This window comes from Colobus angolensis, unplaced genomic scaffold (genome assembly GCF_000951035.1).
Source record: "Colobus angolensis palliatus isolate OR3802 unplaced genomic scaffold, Cang.pa_1.0 Scaffold344, whole genome shotgun sequence".
Classification (NCBI taxonomy): domain Eukaryota; kingdom Metazoa; phylum Chordata; class Mammalia; order Primates; family Cercopithecidae; genus Colobus; species Colobus angolensis.
The window spans coordinates 2709354-2734167 of NW_012116755.1; the positions used below are offsets into that span (position 1 = coordinate 2709354).

Sequence of the window (24814 nt, forward strand, 5' to 3'; positions counted from 1 at the left end):
TCACTGTAGCCTTTCTATATGCAAACCATTCTATAGATTGTCTCCCATTCTATAGATTGTCTCTTCACTCTGTTGGTTATTTCCTCCACTATGCAGAAGCTTTTTCATTGAATACCGTCCCATTTGTCTATTTTTGTTTTTGTTGCCTGTGCTTTTGAAGTGTTAGCCACAAGAGCTTTGCTTAGATTAATGTCTTGAAGCATTTTTCCTATGCTTTCATCTAGTAGTTTTATAGTTTTAGGTTTTATGTTTAAATGTTTAATCCATTATGAGTAGGTTTTTGTGACAGATAGGGGTCCAGTTTCATTCTGCATGTGGCTATTCACTTTTCCCAGAAGCATGTATTGAAGAGGGTGTCCTTTCCTCAATGTATGTTTTTGGCACCTTTGTTGAAAATAAGTTGGCTGTAAGTGCGTGAATTTATTTCCGGGCTCCTATTTCATTCCATTGGTTTGTGTGTCTGTTTTAATACCAACGTCATGCTGTTTGGGTTACAATATAAGCTGTTACATTTTAAGATCATTTGGTATGAAGCTACAGTAACCAGAATACTGTTTTTCGTAATCCAGGTGCCTGATTTTGATCTTCTTACCACCTTCAAGATTGAGAGAATAATTTCTACACATTTGAAAGAAACCAAGATCTGCTTACGTTTCCTAGTTGGTTAAACACATAGTTTCAGATCTTTTCTCTATTTCAATTACATATTCCTGAGAACCAAACTGCTTTACTTGAAAGTTGCTCCAATGTTCTGACAGACTGACACTTTTAGTTCTTTAAACACATAATGAGCTGCTTTGAATTGTAGTGCATTTTATAAGAAACTGCCTTATTTTCAGAGTGGCTATACCATTTTTGCATTCCCACTGGCTGTGTATGAAAATACTAGTTTTAGTGTTCTGTATTCTTGTCAGCACTTGATATTGTCAATTTTTAAAAAAAGGTATTCTAGTAAGTATGTAGTTGTATCTCATTGCAATTTTAATTTGCATTTTCCTAATGACTAACAATGTTGACAATCTTATGTGCTTATTTGCAATCTATACTTTTTTTTTTGATGGAGTATCTATTCAGATCTTTTTTATTGGGCTGGTTTCTTAATGTCGAGTACAGTGTATTTGCTAGGGAAACTTCACAAAGTGTTGCAGCAGTTCTCGTGACAGTGAGAAAAAGAGATGTTCTACATAGCTATGTCCGCCATGAAGGGATCAGGGTATGGAGTTTATATGAGGGTTTACAGAATTTGGCTCAGGGCTGGGGATCACGTCTTTTAGTGCTTTAGCAATAACCTGAATACCTTTATTAGTGCCTGGAAGTCTTCAAGTCCCTAGCCTGAGTTCAAGCCACAGGAGACAACACGAAGCTGGCCAAGTCACAGGGTAGTCAAGGTACTCTCTATTTCTCAGGTGAGACAGAGAAAAAAGTAGGGGGACCTGGGGGACCCTATAATCACTGGTACATGGAATGACACAAATGAATCTCAAACTCATTTTGCTGAGAAAAAAGCTACACACAAAGGAGTAGATATGGCATGATGCCATTTATATACGATATTCTAGAACAAGCGAAACTAAGCTAGAGCAACATAATGCAGATCAGCGGTTGCCTGGGACAGGGGATAAGGGAGTCATTGACTGAAATGGGGCATAAGGTACTTTTTGAGGTGTGAAAATGTCCTATATTTGATTATGATGGTGATTCAGAGAGAGATGCAATTGTTGAATTTGTTGACCTATACACTTAAAATGGGTGCAAGCAAATGACTCTTCAATACGTTGTTAACTGAAAAACTAATGAGGGAAATCATAGAGATTCTTACAAGAATCTGCTTCATTGCAAAATGCCAGAAAAAATTTCTGTCCCTTGTCCTCTTTGTTTTTCTCCAAGGTCTAGAAATGGAAGTGAATGAATTTTTACTATCTCTTATGAATTAGCTGTTAAAAATCTTATGCATGTAGCTTCTTTACAGAAATTTCCAAATGCTTTTTAAATCTTTGTAACCTTCTAGGAAATACTAAAATTTGTTGATTGCAGATGAAGAATGCTTTGTTATAGTTTTAACTCTGAAGAGATGTCATTTGGTGGTTGTGATTATTTATCAAGCTCCTACCATGTGTTTTATCTTAGCCAAAATTTCCACTGTATTAGGGCTGAAATTAGGGCTCAGGAAGGCGAAATGACTCATCTGTATGAGCCACAAATGGGTGAGGTGAACCCGGTCTGTTTGGTGCTAAATCCCGGGTACCTTCTATTTCACCACTAATGAGAACACAGAGTGCTAATTAAGGAGGCTGGAGTTGGAATTCCTGCTCCATCATTTAGTCACGTGTGACCTTGGACAGGTCACTTGACCTCAATTCCCTTATCCACAGGTTAGGTGATTACCTGTATTGCTCCTCCTTCTGGTCTACTGCATAGTCTCAGGGGTAGCAGTTTGCATTGATCACACTGTGAATGGCACCCCATGGAGGCAGCTCTGGGATGACAATCTCCCTGTTAACTTTAAAGGTCATTGTGGGATTTCCACTCAGAAAATTTATGTGGAATATTCTGAAAACCCTCAAGCACTGACGTCAAATCAGGTAGTACTGGTACTATCACTCAAAATCCTTTAATAGCTCCCACATTTCCATGGAATCTACTGTGAACTCCTCAACTCTTTATAATCTAGCCAAGACCAGCAGCCAATCGTATCTCCCTCCACTCTTTGCTCCATGCCCACTACCTCTGCCAGGCCCATGGCTTTCCTGTCTTCAGATGTCATCAACCACCTGTTGGCATGTCATGTGATTTAGGGATAAAACTCCCCAGATAAAGTGAAAGGAGTGGAATCAGATGCACCATAATGGGCCCGCAAAATTCCACCCTCTGCCAGAGACCTGTGGGTGGCTCTGAATGCTCTGCAGGGCTGGAGATTCTGAATGTGTGTCACCCTAACAGATGTATATAATGTATTGCACAGTTTAAAATGTGTATGTGTGTATATATATTAATCTCCCTGGCTCTTGGCTCCTGGTATTAGGACGCAAACGTATCTGTTCCCTAATTTCATTCCTGCCTACCCCTGCACAGGGACCAAGCTCAACTCACCTCTTGGTTTTGGTAGCTCTACTTCCGTTTTCCTGGAAACTCTCCCTACGCCTTCCACATGGCCAAATTCTATTCATCCCTCAGGCCCTTTCTCTTCCATGAAGCCGTTCCCAGTCCCTTCAACCCACATGGTCCTGTTTTCTAAACCCCATAGAACTTGCATTTGACATTCCACATGCTGAGTCAGAGCACAAGATACTATGCTATATTTCAGGCCACCCTGAGTGGATGCCTCTTTCTCACTGAGAGGATCTGTCATGACAACCATGATAAATATTTTCATGACATTGTCCACATGTCACGCACTGGTCTCCACTTAGTCCTAATTTATTTACTCCTCACACAGATCCTACAAGCTAGGCATTGCTACATTATTTTGCAGTAGCGCACGCTGAGGCAAGCAGAGGTTATGTAGCTTGCCCAAGGTAATATCCCTATTAAGCGGTAAAGGCAGGTTTTGTACTCAAGTGTCCAGCAGCAAAGTCTGGGCTCTTACCACCACTCCAAAATTTTGTTTTAGCCAATTTGAATATGCTATATTGAATATGCTGTGGATTGAATAGTGAAATGTTTCCTTGGTTATGCTTTAACTATATTTGAGCATTCTTTATATTTTATCAGGTCTCTGTTGTCTCTGATCACCAACACTCTGATTGAGGTGGAAACTGAGCCCCTTCCTCCCTTTCTTCTCTCTCTCTCTCAAATTCTCTCCCTATTCTTTCTTCACATCATGCTTAGTCAGAGTTTTTCCCACAAATATTGGGTGAATACATGCTCTGTGCCCAGTACCATGCTAGGTCCCAAGGTACACATCAGCGCATACAGTAGGCACATGGCTCTGCCCTGTGACACTTATGTCACAGTGGCATCCTACCCACACTTTACATTTGCTTAGCCCTGTATATTCTGCAGACTTTTCACATACTTATCTTAGCTGGTTTCATGGCAATGCTATGACTTAAATATCATTATTTCCAGTTTAGAGATGAGAAAGCTGAGGTACAGCGAGTTTAAATTACTACCTCCAGGTTATGCAGCTGTGTGTGTCACAGCTGAAACTCAGACGCAAGTCTTTTAGACTTGTCTAAACCTTTGCAGCCACATTTTGCCCTATCCAAGTATCTACAGGACCCTGCAGAATAATTAGTTTATTCCTTTGCCAGGAAATTCTGTCTCCTGATGGGTCAAATCAATGCTTATTCAAGAATTAGAAATCCCAGCATTTTAGGAGGCCGAGACAGGCAGATCACTTGAGGTCAGAAGTTTGAGACCAGCCTGGCTAATATGATGAAACCCTGTCTCTACTAAAAATACAAAAATTAGCCCGGCATGATGGCACGTGCCTCTAATACCAATTATTCCAGAGGCTGAGGCAGGAAAATCCCATGAACCCAGGAAGTGGAGGTTGCAGTGAGCTGAGATCATGCCACTGCACTCCAGCCTGGGTGACAGAGTAAAATGCTGTCTAAAAAAAAAAAATTATGACAACCCCCCACCACCAAAAATGAGCAATGCCAATGGGATGAAAAGCCGCTAAAGCAGCACTCATTGCAAGGATTTCTCAGGCGAGTGGTTAGGATGCGGTGTCAGTCATGAAAAAGAAGAACTGCACCAAAGTAAGCATCTTTCTGAAAACTTGCAAAACTGAGAAGCTAGTCTGTTTAAAACAGGAAGTTATATACTTACATTGTTTACTACTTTACTAATGTCTGTGATCTGATGGTATCTCTGTTTCAGGAATGATGACACCTAACCTATCACTGGACCTATCAAGGACTTCACTAAATTAGCAGGTGCCACTGGTCTTCTTGTGTTTATCTGGGCAAGAACTTACCGAAATACAACAGAAGTTTTTACTTAGAAGAGATTTTCAGGTAGGTGTCGCTTTTCCAGGAAAAGGGAGGTGGAACAAGGAGGGGTCCAGGCAGGTGGAAGTAATAACTTCCAGCAGTGCTCTTGGATTTAGGAGGGAGGAGAAGGAAGGTACACAGCAATTTAGAGGTAGTATGGGGCCAGAGTGGGAGAAGATATGGCCACATATCTCCATTTTCTTCTTGTTTTTTCTAATTTCCCCTTTCTGTCTCCCATTCACACAATGATATGTTTGCGTGTAGCACTCACCCGAACTTGGCCCTTTATACCTCTTTAGTCAATGTCTGTGCCCATGTTGCCCTCCTATACTTTCACAAATTCTCAACTATTGTGCATAGGACTACTCCAAAGAGCTTACACTTAATAGCTTGTGTTTCTTTATATTGACTTGTAAGAAATAGTCAGTGAAAATATAATTTATATATGTGTATATATATACATACTTTTTATATATATACAGTCCTCACTTGGTATCTGTGAGGGATTTGTTCCAGGACCCTTGCAGATACCAAATTCCATAGATGCTCAAGTTCCTTTTATAAAATGATGTAGTATTTGCTGATAACCTATGAATATCCTCCAGTACCCTTTAAATCATACCTAGATTACTTGTAATACCTAATACAATGTGTACGCAGCGCTTCATTCATGTGGAGTTGACATAGAACTTGCTGCGTGGCAAATTCAAAGCTTGGTTTTTGCAACTTTGTGGAGTTTTTTCCCAGATATTTTTGATCCGTGATTGGTTGAATACACAAATGTGGAACCCATGGATACAGAGGGCTGATTATAATACATATGTGTGTGTGCATTAAGTATGTATGTGTGGAAATATATGTATTTATTTGAAGTTTTCATTGAAAATCCACACTAAGTCAAGCTACTAGATGAGTCAGTTGATTGATTTGGTGTCTTTTCTTCTGGGTGAACGAGGTTGTCTGTGTTAGAGGGTAGAGCTAGAAAGCCTTACCGATTCTTCTGGAAATGCCTGGATTGACAGAGGATGAGTGTTAACTTTGACAAGTACTTCAAGTGAGAGTGGTGGGAATATGGGGTCTTCCACATGGATGTGGTATAAGTTGAAGTATATTTTTGAAGTGCAACTGTTTCCAGAAAGTGGTGATGATTACAATGAACCAGGCAGGCTGAGTTAGCTCTTCTGGGAGAAGAAAGATGAGCCCTGTGTATGACTTAATAAGAAAAAAGCAGATCTGTACAGCAGAATAAATTGGGTGAAGGGCAGAAAGAGATAATTCACAGAAAAGGAAATATGAATGACTAATACTTGTAGTTAAAGAAACATCAGTAATGAAATGAATGTTAATTACGACAATAATGGCATCCCTTTTGCCCATCTAATTGGCCAAGTAATTTTTTCTTTCTTTTAGATCTTCTCCATATTGATGGATGCTTGCTGAAACGGGCACCATCACCTACTAGTGCAAAGAGTATATATATTGTTACACACTTTCTGGAAGCAATTTAACAAAATGCGTCAAGAGACTTCGAAATATAATTCAGTGTAGAAATTGTGATTTGTGTAATATACCTTAAGGAAATAATTTTAAAATGCTCACAAATATGTTTATTGCACTATTATTTATAGCAGAGCAAACTGGGAATAACTTAATCACACAACAAAAAGATTGATTAAATAACCATGATTATCTATACAGTATGTTGGAATCATTACAAATCACATTTTCAAGTAATTTTTAGCCACATGGAACTAGGTGAAAGATAAAGAAATTAAGATATCAGAATACAGAATGATATGCAAAATAATGTACAAAATGATTTACACACTTTCTGGAAGCAATTTGACAAAATGCATCAAGAGACTTCGAAATATAATTCAGTGTAGAAATTGTGATTTGGGTAATATACCTTAAGGAAATAATTTTAAAATGCACACAAATATGTTTACTGCAGTATTATCTATAGCAGAGCAAATTGTGAACAACTTAATCACACAACAAAAAGGCAATGATTAAATAACCGTGATTATCTATACAATATGTTGGAGTCATTGCTAATTACATTTTTAAGTAATGTTTAGCCACATGGAACTAGGTGAAAGATAAAGAAGGTATGAGAATACAAAATGATATACAAGTGTGCTATCAGTTATAACATACATGGCACCTGGAAAGGCTCTCTCTCCATAGCACAGTTGGAGGTGGAAGCACTGGGTCCCAGAAAGCTGAACATTCTGGTCATGCTGAATACTCCACAACCATGTTATTTGGAATGTATACGCATACTTTCTCTGTGAAAACATATTCTTCATGACCAACTCCTTCAACTAAATAACATATCAGCCTGTATTGAAAACTAAAAATCGGCCACATTTGAAACACCTGTTACTAAAATGTAATGAACAAGTCTAATATTTGATCAAGGAGATTGGTAAAAAGAATCCAAAATCGTTTGGCTGGTGGGTGAAACCCTGTCACTTAAGATGAATTGACCGCACTCAGACACAATTCTGAAAGAAACGAGCATGAGGTGTAACTTTTGAACCAGTAACTAGTATTAATGATTGGAAACTCTGGAAATCCATGTGCTGCCCTAAAATATCAATGCTGGGAAATGTTTGTGGCTGGAAAGAAGACTGTATTCATTCACGATTTGAACTTTGAGAGGCCCTTCTTGTGTATTTCCAGGGAAGAAGCTCACTGGCTTCCTCATTCTGTTCCTGCATTGTTCTCAGAAAGTTCTTCCCCGTGTGTGGATGAATCTAGTTTCCTCCAAGGTCATCAAATTTCTGCTCTATGAGAGTCTACTTCCTCTTCTACAGGAAAGACTATCATATCATAGACTTTTCTATCTTATGTGGGCCTAAAACATTGCCTAATCCAACCCTTTAATTAAAAAAAAAAAAAAAAAACAACCTTCGATCCAGACCAAAGGCATACAAAAAGAAAAACAAAACTAAAATGAATCCAAATATGATGATTTTCCTTTTTTAACTTTTATTTTAGGTTTGGGGGTACATGTGAAGGTTTGTTATATAGGTAAACTCATGCCATAGGGGTTCGTTGTACAGATTATTTCATCAGCCAGGTATTAAGCCTAGTAGTCAATAGTCGTTTTTCTGCTCCTCTCCCTCCTTCCACTCTCAAGTAGACCCCGGTGTCTGTTGTTCCCTTCTTTGTGTTCGTGAGTTCTCATCATTTAGCTCCCACTTATAAGTGAGAACATGTGGTATTTGATTTTTTGTCCCTGCATTAGTTTGCTAAGGATAATAGTTTCCAGCTCCGTCCATGTTCCTGCAAAAGACATTATCTGTTTTGTTTTCATGGCTGCATAGTATTCCATGTGTATATGTACCACATTTTCTTTATCCAACCTGTCATTGATGGGCACTTAGGTTGATTTCATGCAAAGACTATTATTTTTCATACAAAACATTCCAAGTTCTGCCAACTATGGCTGATGTTTTGGGACTCTCATCATCCTACCTCCTTCTATATTCTAGGTTGATACTAACCCTCTTAAAATTTGGTGCCTGGAACAGAACATAACATTTCAGATGTGTAGTCCGGACAGTGCAAAGCTGAGTAAAAATTATTCTACTCCATCCTTTCATACACTGAAGAAGAGTTTATTAAGCAGCTTTCATTTGTCAGGCATCATGCTGGACACTAGGCCTGTACTGTCCACTACTTGCTGCATGTGGCTATTTAAATTAAATAAAATGAAAAGTTCAGTTTCTCAATTGCACTAGCCACATTTCAAGTGCTCAGTAGCCATGAGGCTAGTGTCTGTCTTTTTTTCTTTTCTTTTTTTGAGACAAGGTCTCACTCTGTCTCCCAGACTGGAATGCAGTGGCACGATCTCGGTTCACAGCAAACTCCACCTCCTAGGCTCAAGAGATTCTCCTGCCTCAGCCTCCCAAGTAGCTGGGATTACAGGGGTGCACCACTAATGCCCGGCTAATTTTTTTTTTTTTTTTTTGAAGTGGACACAAGATTTCACCATGTTGGCCAAGCTGGTCTTGGACTCCTGACTTCAAATGATCCACCCACCTTGGCCTCCCAAGATGCTAGGATTGTAAGCGTGAGCCACAGTGCCCGGCCAAGTGTCTCTCTTATCGGACAGCACAGATACAGAACATTTCCACTAATACAGAAAAGTTCTATCAGACTACTGCACAGATAACTAACTTTTCTGGATACTCCAGATTTTTTGAGAAAAGAAACAAAGGAAGGGAAGGAAGTGGGAGGGGTTGGGAGGGGATCTACTTAATTGCATAGATGGGAAGCAAATTGAATATCTAGATGGGTAATTGGATGAAAACATGAAGGGATAGCTGGTGGAGAGGTGGATGAAAAGTCAGGTGGTAGGTTTCATTTGTTCTGGATAACATAGCAATATAGCCTACCATTAAATTGGCTCTTGTGTTTGCCATTCATGGTGCTAGCTTCTAAAGAACTTGCAACTAAGGATATTCTTTATTCTACCCCTAAGTTTCCCCTTTTCTTTTCACTACACTTAAAATAGGTTGGAGGGTTATATGACTCAGGGATTAAAAAAAAAAAAGTTCCAATTTAGGAGGGACTTCATGTCGTGTAGTGCAGGAGCTGTCAGCCTTGGCTGCACAAGGGAATCACCAGAAGAGCATTAAGAACCACTGAGAGCCAGGTCCCATCTCCAGAGACTCTGATTTAACTGTTCAGAGGTGTAAGCTGGGGATTTTCAAGAGCTCCCCTGTGACTCCCACATGCAGTCAGGGCTGAGAAACACTGCTCTAGCTAACCTGCCTCCTTCTGGGGGAGTCCCTCCTACCCTGTCCCTGATAGGAAGTCACTGAGCCTCGTGAATTCCTCCAGTCACAGCTCACTCAAGACCTCACATGGCACCCACTTCATTGCTGGATAATTCTGCTCAAGGTGTTCTTGAGTGGTGGTTGAATTTGCATCTTTGAACTACTTCTTGCTGGTTCTAGGAGGCTTTGCTGCGAGTCACACATAATTCTGATTCTCATCTGCCCAGTCAGTATCCTACTCTCTCCCCTCCCTAGAGTGGCTTTTCTCCAGGATGGATACCCACGGCTTCTTCAACTCATTTTTACTGGGTAAGCCTTCCTCTTGACTGCATGTCAGTTGGTGAATGTTTGCATTAAATGAGCCCTGGACATATTTGGACCACTTTCGGATGCTGTGAAATGATCCTTTCCACTATCTGCATACAATACTTTTATTAATTTAAATTAAATTAAGATTAAATTTAACGAAGTCTACACGCAGGAAGTTTCTTTATTAACCCCATCACGTGTTAACCTTAAGGGAAACTAGAATTACAGGATTTTGGGGGAGTATGTTTGTTCTACTTTTATTTTAGGTTCGAGAGTAAATGTGCAGGTTTGTTATACTCGTAAATTTTGTGTTGATGCCCAGCGTGGGTAATCTAAATTCTGTTCATAGAAAACTGTTTAAATTCCACACAGTGGAATACCATCTCACGATTAGAAAGAATGAGGCAGTTCTACAAGTGTTGATATAGAAGGATTTCCAAGATGTAAGGTTTAAAAACTCTCAGAAAACTTGATATTTCTTACTCTGATTTATGTACCAAAGAATAAGACAGTTCTACAAGTATTGATATAGAAAGATTTCCAAGATGTAAAGTTTAAAAAGTCACAGAAAACTTGATATTTCTTACTCGGACTTATGTCCTGATTTATGCACCAAAAAGCCACTTAAAATTATGTATATAAATTCAACCACCACTCAAGAACACCCTGAATAGAATTATCCAGCAATGAAATGGGTGCCATGTGAGGTCCTGATTTACGTACCAAAAAGCCACTTATAATTATGTGTATAAATACATAAACAAATACAAGAGGGCTCAACAACAATCTCCCCTCTGAGGAGGAGAAGAAATTGAGAAAGGGGAGAGTAAAGGAAATTTTACATTTGTCAAAAATAAAATCAGATCAAAATTTAAAGTTGCAGAAGTTTATTGTGCACAAAAAAGAGCAGTTTGAGAGCGAGGAGACATAGATCTGAAAGCGTAGGGATTCCCACTTAGAGCACTTACAGCATAGTTTATAAAGCATAAAGGGGGAAGCATTTTTCCCCTCTGGGTTCAAAGTTCTTTTTTGTAAAAAAAAAAAAAAAAAAAATCAATAGGTTTTAGGGGAACAGGTGGTGTTTGGTTACATGGATAATTTCTTTAGCGGTGATTTCTGAGATTTTGGTGCACCTGTCACCTGAGCAGTGTGTACACTGTACTCAAAGTGTAGTCTTTTATCCCTCACTCCCCTCTCACCCTTTCCCCTGAGTCCCCCAAGTTCATTGTGTCTTTCTTATGCCTTTGCTTCCTCATAGTCTAACTCTCACTTATGAGTGACAATGTACAATGTTTGGTTTTCCATTCCTGAGTTACTTAACTGAGGATCTCTAATTCCATCCAGGTTGCTGCAGATTGGCATTATTTCATTCCTTTTCATGGCTGAGTAGTATACCATGGTGTTGCTATAAACATGTGTGCAAGTATCTTTCTCATACAGTGACTTATTTTCCTCTGGATAGATACCCAGGAGTAGGATTGCTGGATCAAATGATAGATCAACTTTTAATTATTCAAGGCATCACCACACTGTTTTCTATAGGGGTTGCGCTAGTTTACATTCCCATCAATAGCTTAAAGTGTTCTCTTCACCACAACCACGCCAACATCTATTTTTTTTTAATTATTATAGCTATTCTTGCAAGACTAGGCAGTATCACATTGTGGTTTTGATTTGCATTTCCCTGATAATTAGTGCTGTTGAGCATTTTTGCGTATGTTCGTTGGCTATTTGTATATCTTCTTTTGAGAATTGCCTATTCATGTCCTTAGCCCACTTTTTGATGGGATTGTTTGGTTTTTTCTTGATGATTTGTTTGAGTTCCTTGTAGATTCTGGATATTAGACCTTTATCGGATGTATAGATTGCAAAGATTTTCTTCCACTCTATTGGTTGTCTGTTTACTCTGCTGATTATTTCTTTTGCTGTGCAGAAGCTTTTTAGTTTAATTAAGTTCCATCTATTTATCTCTGTTTTTGTTGTATTTGCTTTTGGGTTCTTGGTCAAAAACTCTTTGCCTAAGCCAATGTCTAGAACAGTTATTTTGAGGTTATCTTCTAAAATTTTTATGGTTTTGGGTCTTAGATTTAAGTCTTTGATCCCTCTTGGGTTGATTTTTGTCTACAGGGAGAGATGAGGATCCAGTTTCATTCTTCTACAAGTGGCTAGCCAATTATCCCAGCACCATTTGTTGAATAGGGTGTCATTTCCCCACTTTATGTTTTTTTTTGCTTTGTTGAAGATCAGTTGGCCTTAAGTATTTGGGTTTATTTCTGAGTTCTCTATTCTGTTCCAGTGGTCTATATGCCTGTTTTTATACCAGTACTATGCTGTTTGGATGGCTATGGCCTTATATTAACAGTGCAGTTTGAAGTTGGGTAACGTGGTGCCTCCAAATTTGTTCTTTTTGCTGTCTTGCTTTGGCTATGTGGGCTCTTTTGGTTCCATGTGAGTTTTAGGATTTTTTCTAGTTCTGTGAAAAATAAAAGGGCTATTGTGATGGAAATTGCATTGAATTTGTAGGTTGCTTTTTGCAGTATGGTTATTTTCACAATATTGATTCTACCCATTCATGAGCATGGGATGTGTTTCCATTTTTTGGGTCACCTAAGATTTCTTTCAGCAGTGTTTTGTAGTTTTCCTTGTAGAGACCTTTCAGTATTTTGACCTTTTTTTGTGATTTGCTTGTACATTAACAATGGTGTTGAAACAAGAACTTTTAAAGCTGATTTGTCTATAGCAGATTGGTTTAATTTCACTGAATCGTGCTGACAATGACATAAACTTTATATTTTGTGTTTCATTTATTATTACAGTTGGCTTTTCAGGGAAATCAGGATGACTTCAGTCTTGGCTATGTGGCCATGGGTGGTTGGCCTTGAGGAGTTTGGGCTATAATCCTGAAAGACACAATCCTGAATGCCATAATTCCACATGCTGAAATCCAGAAAGACTAAAATTTTAAATCCAAAAACCACAATCCCAAAACATTAAAATCCCGAAAATATAACTCTGAAAACAATAATTTAAAAGACATTTATTTATATTCCTAAAGGAGGATTTATCTTGAAAAACTTATAAAAACACAACAGAACACTTCACAATAGGGAATAATATCGTATATATTTTTGCAAGCATAAACACTCAGGTATACTAACAACAGTCACAAGGGTATAACAGTTATGAGCAGATGAATTTTATTCATAAATACCTAGATCTAAAATCACAATATATAAATGCATATCACTATAGTTGGTAATTGTGTGCACCCAGCTTTATAAACTGTGGTCATCTGAAATACTGTGATGGACATCCTCAGTCTTTGAATGAGATCAGTCAAGAACCATGATGGGTCACCACCACATTTGCCAGTTGCCCAAAGAGCCAAGACCTCGAGAAATGGTATCTTTCACAAACACAGAGGTACAAAAAGGACATCTGTTTATTTATCAAGGAGGTCTTGACATTTGTATGCACACACGCAATACTTACACACAAAGTTGTAGTAGTAATGCACTTTCAGGAGTCAAATTTGCAAAAAAAAAAAAAAAATGCATAAAACATAATAGAACTCTGTAAATGTCTTTACACAGTTTATACCTCCACTACTGAAAATGACGCAAAGGTTAAACACATAGCATAGTGAATTGGCACTAGGGGTGAAGGGACAGAAGTGATACACAATTGAGTAACTTGGCAAGGGAAATTTCTTGCATTTTTTCCCTGTGTTTTCTCTTCTAGGTTCTTCAAAGCACTTGCTGCACTTGTATTTGGAGAGTCGTTGTGGTCTACACATTGCCTAAGTATATGCTGTCCATTTAAAAGTCCGCTTATTGCTTGGCTGTTGCAATTAAGGTGGTGCTTTTGTAGCATCAATAATAATTAACTTAAAAATTTTTATCTTTCACCATTAAAGTAACCTCATACACTTAGCTTGTCACAGGCTTTTTTTTTTTTTTCTGGGAAAAAAGTTCACCAGTTTCTTCCATTGAGAATAAAGGAAGAGTAATGGAATATTGTGATGCTCATTAGATGTTTAAGATGAAATTTTGAGTAGGAGTTTGGGTCAGGGCTTAAGACATCAATTTGAGAGTCCTTAGCATGTATTAGTATTTAAAACCACAATGGCATATCATTCCAGTAAGAAGGATGATACTCAGCTTCCTCAATACCAAATCTATATTAGTCTGGGTTCTCCAGAGACAGAACCAATAGGATATGTATGTAGATATAGGAGATGGGATTTATTAGGATAATTGGCTCCCAATTATGGTGGCTAAGAAGTCCCACAACAAACCATCTGCAAGCTGGAGACCCTGGAATACTGGTAGTGTGGCTCAGTGTAAGTCTACAGACCTCAGAAACAGAGAAGCCACTGTTGTAACTCTCAGTCCTAGGCTGAAAGCCGCTGAGTTGGGGAAGGTGGGTAGTTGCATAGTTCAAAGGCCGGTGAGCCTGGATTTCTGATGTCTAAAGCAACAGAAGAACAGTCTGTTCCAGCTCTCAAAGACAGACCAATTTGCCTTCTGTAATTGTTCACTTCAGGCCCCCAGCTGATTGGATGGTGCCTGTCAACACTGAAAGCAGATCTTTCCCACCTAATCCACTCAGACTAACACAGTAATCTCTGGAAACACTTTCACAGACACACTCAATACAATGCTTCACCAAGTTTCTAGTTATTCCTTTACCCAGTCAAGTTGACATCTAAAATTAAGTCCACAAATCCACCCTTTGTCAAGTTGACGTGCATACACATCTCCTTAAACCATACTTAATTTCCAAATAAAGATAATAGCAAGTAATAGTTCCTCTTAATACAATGCAACTAACATTATGCAACTACAGTATGTACAACCAGAAATGCACTAATCCTTCCCCAGAATTCAGCTTTCAGGATTTCAACATTAGGAATTTTAATCTTTTAGGATTGTGATTTTGATATTTTGGGATTTCAACATTATGGCATTTGGGATTGTGTTTTTCAAGAATATGATTAGCACTGGGCCTTGGGATATATCTAAACTGTGGCCTTCATTTTTATTTTTCTTTAACAGTTCCCCACTTTTGGTCATTCTCTCACTTGAACTGAGAATGTGACTGGCTATTTCCCTTGGTTACTACATGTTGTTTTCCTTTCTGCAGACATTCATGGGTCACAAACTAGAATCTCAATAGGTTATTTTGATGACTCTTGCTCATATGGTTTTGGTTTTCAATCTTCATGGAGATCAACTGTTGAGTTAGTGGCCGCTGACAAGCACTTAAGACCCTTATGAGACTACATTGCATAAGGGATATTATCAATATGACTAATAGGAGGATAATACCAAGAGTCTGAAAAATACCCCAAAACCAACCAAACCAACCTACTTAAAAGAGCCAAGATTTAGTCAATCAATTGTGCTTCCCTGATCTGGTAGAATAGTAGGATCTGATCTCTTAGATCTCTAAGATTTAGGGCTATAATTCCTGACTCAATGACATAGAAACAGCATTTTAAAAAATATGACTGTTTCACTTTAATAGATTTTTTTGGCTTGCAGTTTGAATGTCTCTGGTGGTGTCATTGGTGGTCCAGGGAACTTTCTGAGCAGCCATGCAGCAACATGCACAAAAGATGCTCATATACAAGCTGTTGTGGTGATTTCTCTGGAGTTTATTTTAGGTAATTCAACTTCAGCTTGCAGGACTGTAAGGCTGGAAACAACCCTAGTTCAAAACTGTCAGAAACCTATAAGTGTCAGAGTCTTTCTATGAATTTCATGTCATTTTGTACCATAAGGTATTTGCAAAAGCTTTCAGGAAAGCACCAGAGTAAAACAATAACTGCTGTGGATGAACAATGGTTTAAAATGCCCCTGAGAATTTACTATAATGCAGTTAAAGAAGAAATTTGGGCCGGGCGCAGTGGCTCAAGCCTGTAATCCCAGCACTTTGGGAGGCCGGGACGGGCGGATCACAAGGTCAGGAGATCGAGACCATCCTGGCTAACACGGTGAAACCCCGTCTCTACTAAAATACAAAAAACTAGCCGGGCGAGATGGCGGGCGCCTGTAGTCCCAGCTACTCGGGAGGCTGAGGCAGGAGAATGGTGTGAACCCGGGAGACGGAGCTTGCAGTGAGCTGAGATCCGGCCACGGCACTCCAGCCTGGGCGACAGAGCGAGACTCTGTCTCAAAAAAAAAAAAAAAGAAATTTGGTTATTTCTGTGATATACAACATTTTGGCTGATGAAATATATACAACATATGGCTGATATACAACACATGGCTGATAAAATTATACCAGGACATATCTGATATGTAGGAATTTCATATAATTTCTGAAACACATATTAATAACATGTATCTATACAAATATAACATAAAGAAGATTTAACATTTTTTATTTGGCAGTGCTTCCCATACAATGTAATATGTTAAATAATTAGTCTAACATCTCTCTTTTTATAATATAAGGAGAGAATAAATTCCTTTGAGGATTTTCCAGAGGCTCTCTGCAAAATTCCAAAGTTAGCTTAAGGTCAAAAAGACTGTATGTAGAATTGATTTAGGAAGGTTGTCAAAAATGTCGAAAGATTTAAAGCACTTGATTAAATAGGATCACAGTTCACTCTAAAACAACACTTAGGTATCCATTTAGCCAAAGTGACAAGTAAAAGATTTCAAAGGCAAATACAGAAAGTTACATAGTTGTATTAGTCCATTTTAATGCTGCTGATAAAGACATACCTGAGACTGGGCAATTTACAAAAGAAAGAGTTTTATTGGACTTCCAGTTCCATGTGGCTGGGGAGGCCTGACAATCATGGGGAAAGTTGAGAGGCACGTCTCATGGCGGCAGATAAGAGAAGAAAAGTTTGTGCAGGGAAACTCCCCTTTTTAAAGTCATCAGATCCCATGAGACTCATTCACTATCCTGAGAACAGTGCAGGAAAGACCCACCCCTATAATTCAATCACCTCCCACTGCGTGTCTCCCATGACATATGGGGACTGCAGAAGATACAATTCAAGATGAGATTTGGGTGGGGACACAGCCAAACCATATCATTCTACCCAGGCCCCTCCCAAATCTCATGTCCTCACATTTCAAAACCAATCATACCTTCCCAACAGTTGCCCAAAGTCTTAACTCATTTTAGCATTAACTCAAAAGTCCACAGTCCAACATCTCATCTGAGACAAGGCAAGTCTCTTCTGCCTATGAGCTTGTAAAATCAAAAGCAAGTTAGTTACTTCCTCGATACAATGAGGGTATAGGCACTGGGTAAATACAGCCATTCTAAATGGGAGAAATTGGCCAAAACAAAGGGGTTACAGGCCCCATGCAAATTCGAAATCCAGCAGGGCAGTCAAAACTTAAAGCTCCGAAATGATCTCCTTTGACTCCATGTCTCGCATCTAGGTTATGCAGATGCAAGAGGTGGGTTCCAATGGTCTTGGGCAATAGTTAAGAAAACAAAAATGAAAAATCTTAGTTCTTGTAACACAAATAACTCTATTTTCATAAGTAATCAAAGATCTTGATTACTACAACATGAGGCACAGAAAATTATTTTAATGAGAAATAAAATCTTTGCTCTTTTAGGCAGATCACTTAAAAGGCAGAGAAAACCCTTTCATTACTCTTATCAAGAGTAGACTAATAATCCAAGAAAACTTTGTGGTTTTTAACAGAAAGAAGATCAAATTCTAGTTTTGTGTCAGTGTACTTTGATATTAAAAGCCCATTTTAAAATCTTTGTAATAAATTCATTCAATTTTATCCAGTTTAACCACATAAGATTCTCTGTCTCATTCTCTTTCTCTCCCTCCTACTTTCTATGTTCTTTTAGCTTTTGTTCTTTATTGTTCTCTTTTTTCATGTTGAAATAATCTTTAAAAAACCTTCAAAGTAGAACAAAATCACTTTTCCAGGTATAAAACCTTGATATTGTAAAGTTATCAATTCTTCCTAAATTTATTTACAAATGTAACACAATTCCACCCAAACTTGTGTTTCTATAGGTAATTGACTAGATGATCCTAAAGTTTAATGAAACAAATGGCTCTAATGCGTAAGACATTTGGAAATATATAATGAAAGGGAGTTGCATAATAATATTATCTATATAAATCATCTTATAAATTTACAATAAGAAGAGTGTCCCTAGCACGGAAATAAAATATCAATAGAATATAAAGTACAAAATCAGAATCAGGAACATTAAAGAATATATGACAAAGGTGATATTTCAAGCCCAAAGGGGAGAGGACAGTTATTCAACACATACTGTTTCAAAATTTGTCAGATAAGAATGGAGAGGAGGAGGCTCCTCTCCTCTGACCCCAGCGAATGTGAGAAGAGACACAGTGGTTATGACAGGAAGCAGTCACACCTGTGAGTCCCTACCTTCCCCATCAGAGCTAGGGGGCATGGAGCACTCTCTGCTAAGATGGGGACCCCCAAGGAATGTCTCCCTGCAAGGTACTTCCTTACCAGATGGGATGGCCAATGAGGTTAAGTTGGTGGTCAGGTAGAAAAAAAAAGATCTAGTTTGTACTCTTGAGAGTTCCTCAGTTTGTTCATGGCATGGGCGGGAGTCAAGGAGCAGCAGCCTTGCCTCAGTGCCTACCACTGCAGGAAAAGCTACATAGCCTGGGCCAGAGCCCTGGTGGAGACGTAGTAGTAACAGAGAGGGCTCTCCATTGCAGACCGAGGAAGACCAAGAATGAATACCTCATGAGTCTATTACCTACAAACCACCACGGCAGTTTCCAGAAAAAGGCTCGGGGTTGGGACCACATCACTCCCACTCAGCAGACACCAGTCATATAAATCAAGGACCAAGAGGAGACAGGAACACCCCCTTCCCACTCTGCCCCGTGTCTCAAGTTGTACTGGCCTTTCCTCCAGATCTCTGCCACCATCTTAGAAAGGACCACTGAGAGAGGAAACTGAAATTATAAGCTGACAGCATCAAGAGGATGAGTAAAATCTAAAATCATTGTTCAAATGAATGAGTCAAGAGAAGTTTAAACCACTTTGGACTAAAATGTGTGAATCCTTTTTCCTGCTACCCAGCAGATGAGAAGCTGGCAACAGAGACCAAAATAGTTTGGAGACTAAAGAATCATTGCACATTTCACTGCTGAGTTGTATTGTGAGTGATTTTAGTTGACCTCACTTTCTTAAATCTTGCACATAGGCATCCGTATCTGCACAGAGAAATGTTAACAGTGGTAAATGCTGCATGAGGAGATTGGGTGATTTTTACTTTTGTTTTTGTGCTCTTCTTTTTTGTTGTTCTTACTTATGTACTATTAGCCCATCATTTTCCAAAATGCAAAAGTCCATTTTGAAAGCCTAGTTCAAATCTCTTGAATATTTTATACCTAAACATTCATCTTGATTGAGACTGGGTAGACAGATGAAAACCATATCAGGTTTTTAATTTTTTAATTTTTGAGACAGGGTCTCATTCTGTCACCCAGGCTAGAGTACGGTGGTGTGATCACAGTTCACTGCAGCCTCAACCTCCTGAGCTCAAGTGATTCTCCCACCTCAGCCCCCCAAGTAGTTGGGACCACAGGTATATGCCACCATGCCTGGCTAATTTTTTATTTTTATTTTTTGTAGAGACAGGGTCTCATTACATTGTCCAGGCTGGTCTTGAATTCCTGGGCTCAGGTGAACCTCCCACCTGGGCCTCCCAAAGTACTGGGATTACAGGCATGAGCGAAAGTCCCCTGCCCATATGAGATTTTCTGTCTCTGATCCCATGCAGCTAGTAATCAAGGACTTGGTTGCTGACTCTGGAGGACCTGCATGCTTTCTTGAGCTTTGAACTTTAGTGCTAAAAGCTCACAGGCAGCCCTGAAGGTTCTATGGTTTATCATCCTGAGCATGTTGATTTTATAGAAATAACATATGAATTAAAGACACTACCCTCAAATTGAGCAAAACTTAAGTAATTTTTTTAAAGTTTGCCCTGTTTTTAAATCACTCTTGGAGAAAAGGAAAATAAATACAAATAATTAACGGTGAGTACAGGCTACTATACCTTTGTTCTCCAGAATAAGCAGTTCTGTTCCTTTCTTGCTTTAGATGCTGAAGTGTAGGACACTCTCTGTGATTGTACATGTGTAACTGACAAAATGTGTATTTTTTTTCTCAGCTGCTATGGATTGGATTATGCTATTAGGAATAAGAATGTTGATAGGAGCACACACAAACTATTTGTTCCTCAAGTCCATTTTCCTCCTCAAAAGCCTGGAATGTGCCGTTGATCAGTGGGAGATGTACCTGGACAGACCCATGAAAAGAGATCAGCAAGTTCCACCCAAGGGACCCTATTTTTCCTAATTTCATTTGAAATGGCTTCTAATTGTTCTTCTTTCATTCCTGGTTCCTACCAGTTTTACAGCTTTTTCTGGTTTCAAATGTGAACTCACATACACTCTCATTTATCCTCATGACAACCCCAAGTGACTCAGTGATCGTCAATTTGGATATAAGAAAAGGAGGCTCTGTGTTAAGGGCTTGTCCAAGGCATCCAGCTGAGAGGTGCTAGGACTGGCTCCATTTCCACCTCTATTCTCACTGACTTTGACTACACAGAACCCCAACTTGTGGGGCCTCAGTATTTGATCAATTATTCTATTAAGAAGCAAAAACAATTCCTCGTATTGGCCCCAGTTATTAAGCATTTCTCAGATTTACCTCGAGAAACGCTCATCGGCCTGTATATTCACATCTTCACCCTTGTCCCTTCCTCCTAGAAAGAAGAAAGTTGGATGCCCTCTGAGGAACCAGTGCAAGGCTTAACTGTCCTTCCATGACTCCTGCCTTATCTGTTTTCTATTTTCCTCCTTCTCCACCGAAGTCTGTAATCTCAAGAAAAGCGGGCACTGGCTTTAGGTCTCCTGGCCCAAGAAATATCGAGTCCAATAAGAAATCCCATTGACTGACCCCTCCTGCTTACCCCTTTGTGATGGAGAAGCTCCCAGAGGTTTGCTTTTGGCACATTACCAGCCTAACTCAACATCACTAGGAGCAGGAAAAAGAAAGTAACCTAAGCTAATACTGCTTATAATTGTAATTATTGTAATAGTTAATTACTGTAATTGTACAGGTGTAACAGACAAAAGGTGTATTTTTTTCACAGCTGCTGTGGATTGGATTATGCCATTTGGAATAAGAATGCTGTTAAGAGCACACAAACCAGTTGTTCCTCAAGTCTGTAGCAAATTTTTCAAAAGTTAAATTTAAAAATCACTACATTTGAATTTAGTGACAGGAGAAATGGACATAGATAGAGACTAAAGATCTAGCCCAAATTTTATATATACTTCTTAGAGGATTTTGAACAAATTACTAAATTTCTTCAAGGTTCAATTTCCCCATTAACTTTAATGAATGGCACATCATCATGGGGCCCCAGAGAAGCACAGTTACTTGTAATTGTAATCATCATTGTTATTATTATTATACATATTTTGCTTTTAAATGGATAAGGATTTTGAAAGTATATATAAACAGTAAAACATAAAATGCAAAATACCGTAAGAGACAGTAGTAATAATAATGATTATTATATTGTTATCATTATCCAGCCTGTTTTTTCCTGTTTGGTATTTCTTCCTTCAAATGCTTTCAGAAACCAGTATCCCCATTCTTCACCACCATCCCACGACATTTCTGTTTCTTTTCCCGTCTCGGATCATGCTGGCTTTGAAAGCTTCAGCTCTTTCCTTCCTGAAGCCCTCTCCTGACCCCTCTGATATGCCTTTTGAAATTCATGTTAAAGAATCCCTAGGCTGCTGTCACATGTGGCATCTTTGTTGAGTACATGAATAAATCAACTGCTGTGTTTTACAAAGGGTGATTATGCTTAATTGTGGGATTGTATTTTTCTTCTTCTATCACAGGGAGAATGCAATGACAACCTCACTAGATACGGTTGAGACCTTTAGTCCCACATTGTACTATGATGACATGGGCCTGCTCTGTGAAAAAGCTGATGTCGGAGCACTGATAGCCCAGTTCGTGCCCCCGCTGTATTCCCTGGTGTTCACTGTGGGCCTCTTGGGCAACGTGGTGGTGGTGATGATCCTCATAAAATACAGGAGGCTCCGAATTATGACCAACATCTACCTGCTCAACCTGGCCATTTCGGACCTGCTCTTCCTCTTCACCCTTCCGTTCTGGATCCACTATGTCAGGGAGCATAACTGGGTCTTCGGCCATGACATGTGTAAGCTCCTCTCGGGGTTTTATTACACAGGCTTGTACAGCGAGATCTTTTTCATAATCCTCCTGACGATTGACAGGTACCTGGCCATTGTCCATGCTGTGTTTGCCCTTCGAGCCCGGACTGTCACCTTTGGTATCATCACCAGCATCGTCACCTGGGGCCTGGCAGTGCTAGCAGCTCTTCCTGAATTTATTTTCCATGGGACTGAAGAGTTATTTCCAGGGTCTCTTTGCAGTGCTATTTACCCACAGGATACAGTAGATAGCTGGAGGCATTTCCACACTCTGAAAATGACCGTCTTGTGTCTCGCTCTCCCTCTGCTCGTCATGGCCATCTGCTACACAGGAATCATCAAAACGCTGCTGAGGTGCCCCAGTAAAAAAAAGTACAAGGCCATCCGGCTCATTTTTGTCATCATGGCTGTGTTTTTCATTTTCTGGACACCCTACAATGTGGCTCTCCTTATCTCTACCTATCAATCCATCTTATTTGGACTTGACTGTGAACGGAGCAAGCATCTGGACCTGGTTGTGCTGGTGACGGAGGTGATCGCCTACTCCCACTGCTGCGTGAACCCAGTGATCTATGCCTTTGCTGGAGAGAGATTCCGGAAGTACCTGCACCACTTCTTCCACAGGCAAGTGCTCATGTACCTGGGCAGATACATCCCATTCCTTCCTAGTGAGAAGCTGGAAAGAACCAGCTCTGTCTCTCCATCCACAGCAGAGCCGGAACTCTCTATTGTGTTTTAGGTCAGATGCAGAAAATTGCCTAAAGAGGAAGGACCAAGCAGATGAAGCAAACACATTAAGCCTTCCACACTCACCTCTTGAACAGTCCTTCAAACTTCCAGTGCAGCACTGAAGCTCTTGAAGACACTGAAATATACACACAGCAGTAGCAGTAGATGCATGTACCCTAAGGTCATTATCACAGGCCAGGGGCTGGGCCATGTACTCATCATCAACCCTAAAAAGCAGAGCTTTGCTTCTCTGAAGAGTTACCTACATTTTAATGCACCTGACTGTTAAATAGTTACTATATACTGCTACAAAAACGTAAAAATTTTTATATTTTATACGTTAACTTCAGCCAGCTATTGATATAAATAAAACATTTTCACACAATACAATAAGTTAACTATTTTACTTTCTAGTGTGCCTAGTTCTTTCCCTGCTTAATGAAAGGCTTATTTTTTTAGTGTGAATAAATAATCTTAAGCAACATAATGGCATGCCATTCCTGTTCTAAATATTCTTAAAAGTTTGTTGATTTCCTGTTCACACTGAATGGCAAAATTTCCCATGGGTGACTCACAGAGCCCTGAGAAGTGTGCACTGTCCTCTTAATGCCAATCTTGCATTGCTGAGGAGGCCAGGGGCCTCCTGTAAACATGAAGTAGCCTGGGTGTGGAGCGGGGAGGTGTTGGGCCTGCAGAGACTCTTGACACCTGTAGCTCAGTGGCTCTCAAACTTGTTGTCAGAAGCACCTGGAAGGTGTGTGAAAATGTGGATGGCTGGGCCCCACCCCAGTGTTTCTGATTCAGCAGATCTAGAATGAGACACAAGAATGTGCCTAGCATCACTAGCAAGTTTTCAGGTGATGCTGATGATGCTGGTCCTGGAACCACACTTTTAGAACAACTGCCCTAGCTAAAATGTCTGGATGTTCCAGAGTCATCCTTGAAATTGCAGATTTTAGGTGTCAGAAGGAAATGTAAAATACCCTTGTGATCTAGGCTCTGCCAAGAATAATCACCACCCAGGGCAGCATATATATGTCAGTTCATCGTAAACCAATTCGTTTAGTGGGACTTTCTACTCCATCGTTTTTATTCAGTTGAGCTTTTCTTGAGAGTCTATTTAATACCCTGCCCTAGAAGCTATGATAGATAGAAAGATGAGTAAGAGTTTGTGTGAGCTACATCCTAAGGAGGAAAACATGCAACTTATGATGTAAAAGTATCCCCCCCCAAAAAAGTAGGAGTGGCCCAGGTCCCCATTCCCTTTGGTTCTCTCTAGTTATGGCTTCTGGGGGAAGTAAGTTCTAAGCTTCTGATTAACTTGTGCCTCTCAGTAGAGATCATATGACTGTGCAATGTGAGCCTTGCCAGCTGTCCGTCCAATAGCTCTTCCTGCTCTTCCTCTTCACCCTTCACCTATCTGTTAGGTGATCCGGACAGGATGCACAAACACTGCTTCAGGTTAAGTGAAAGATGCAAAAATGTGTAAGACAAGCACAATCCCTGCCCCTATGAAACCTTCAGTCTAGTATGGGGTATAAGATGGAAACAAACAACTCTGGTGCAAAGAGATAGACACTCAATGCTAGGCCTGGACCAGGAAAGGAAAAACTGTTTCTTGCTGGAACCTGAGGGGAGGAAGATTTCATGGAGGAAGTAGCTTTTGAGCAGTTATCTGAAAGAAAGGCAGGATTTAGAAAGGGAGAGGATTTGGGAGAAGCCACCTTTAACCCAAGGGAATGCCCCATCGAAATGTGAGAAAGGAGGGCATGCACATTTGTGGACAGGAG

At 39.6% G+C, this 24814-nt stretch overlaps 1 protein-coding gene across 5 annotated transcripts in view; it reads left to right on the forward strand.

The window, feature by feature from the left end:
- The window catches only part of CCR3 (chemokine (C-C motif) receptor 3), a 50274-nt gene extending 26852 nt beyond the window's left edge, over positions 1-23422 (forward strand). Inside the window, exons 1-3 of one of the 5 annotated variants that reach the window (XM_011952680.1) lie at positions 4807-4964; positions 19111-19189; positions 21957-23411. In XM_011952680.1, coding sequence (XP_011808070.1) covers positions 21967-23034 — 1068 coding nt within the window. In that variant the 5' untranslated portion in view covers positions 4807-4964; positions 19111-19189; positions 21957-21966 and the 3' untranslated portion in view covers positions 23035-23411. Of the gene's footprint in view, positions 1-4806; positions 4965-19110; positions 19190-21193; positions 21265-21956 lie in introns of those variants that run through there. The other 4 variants (XM_011952682.1, XM_011952683.1, XM_011952679.1 and 1 more) reach the window with 4 other exon arrangements.
- The last annotated feature ends 1392 nt before the right edge of the window (positions 23423-24814 follow it).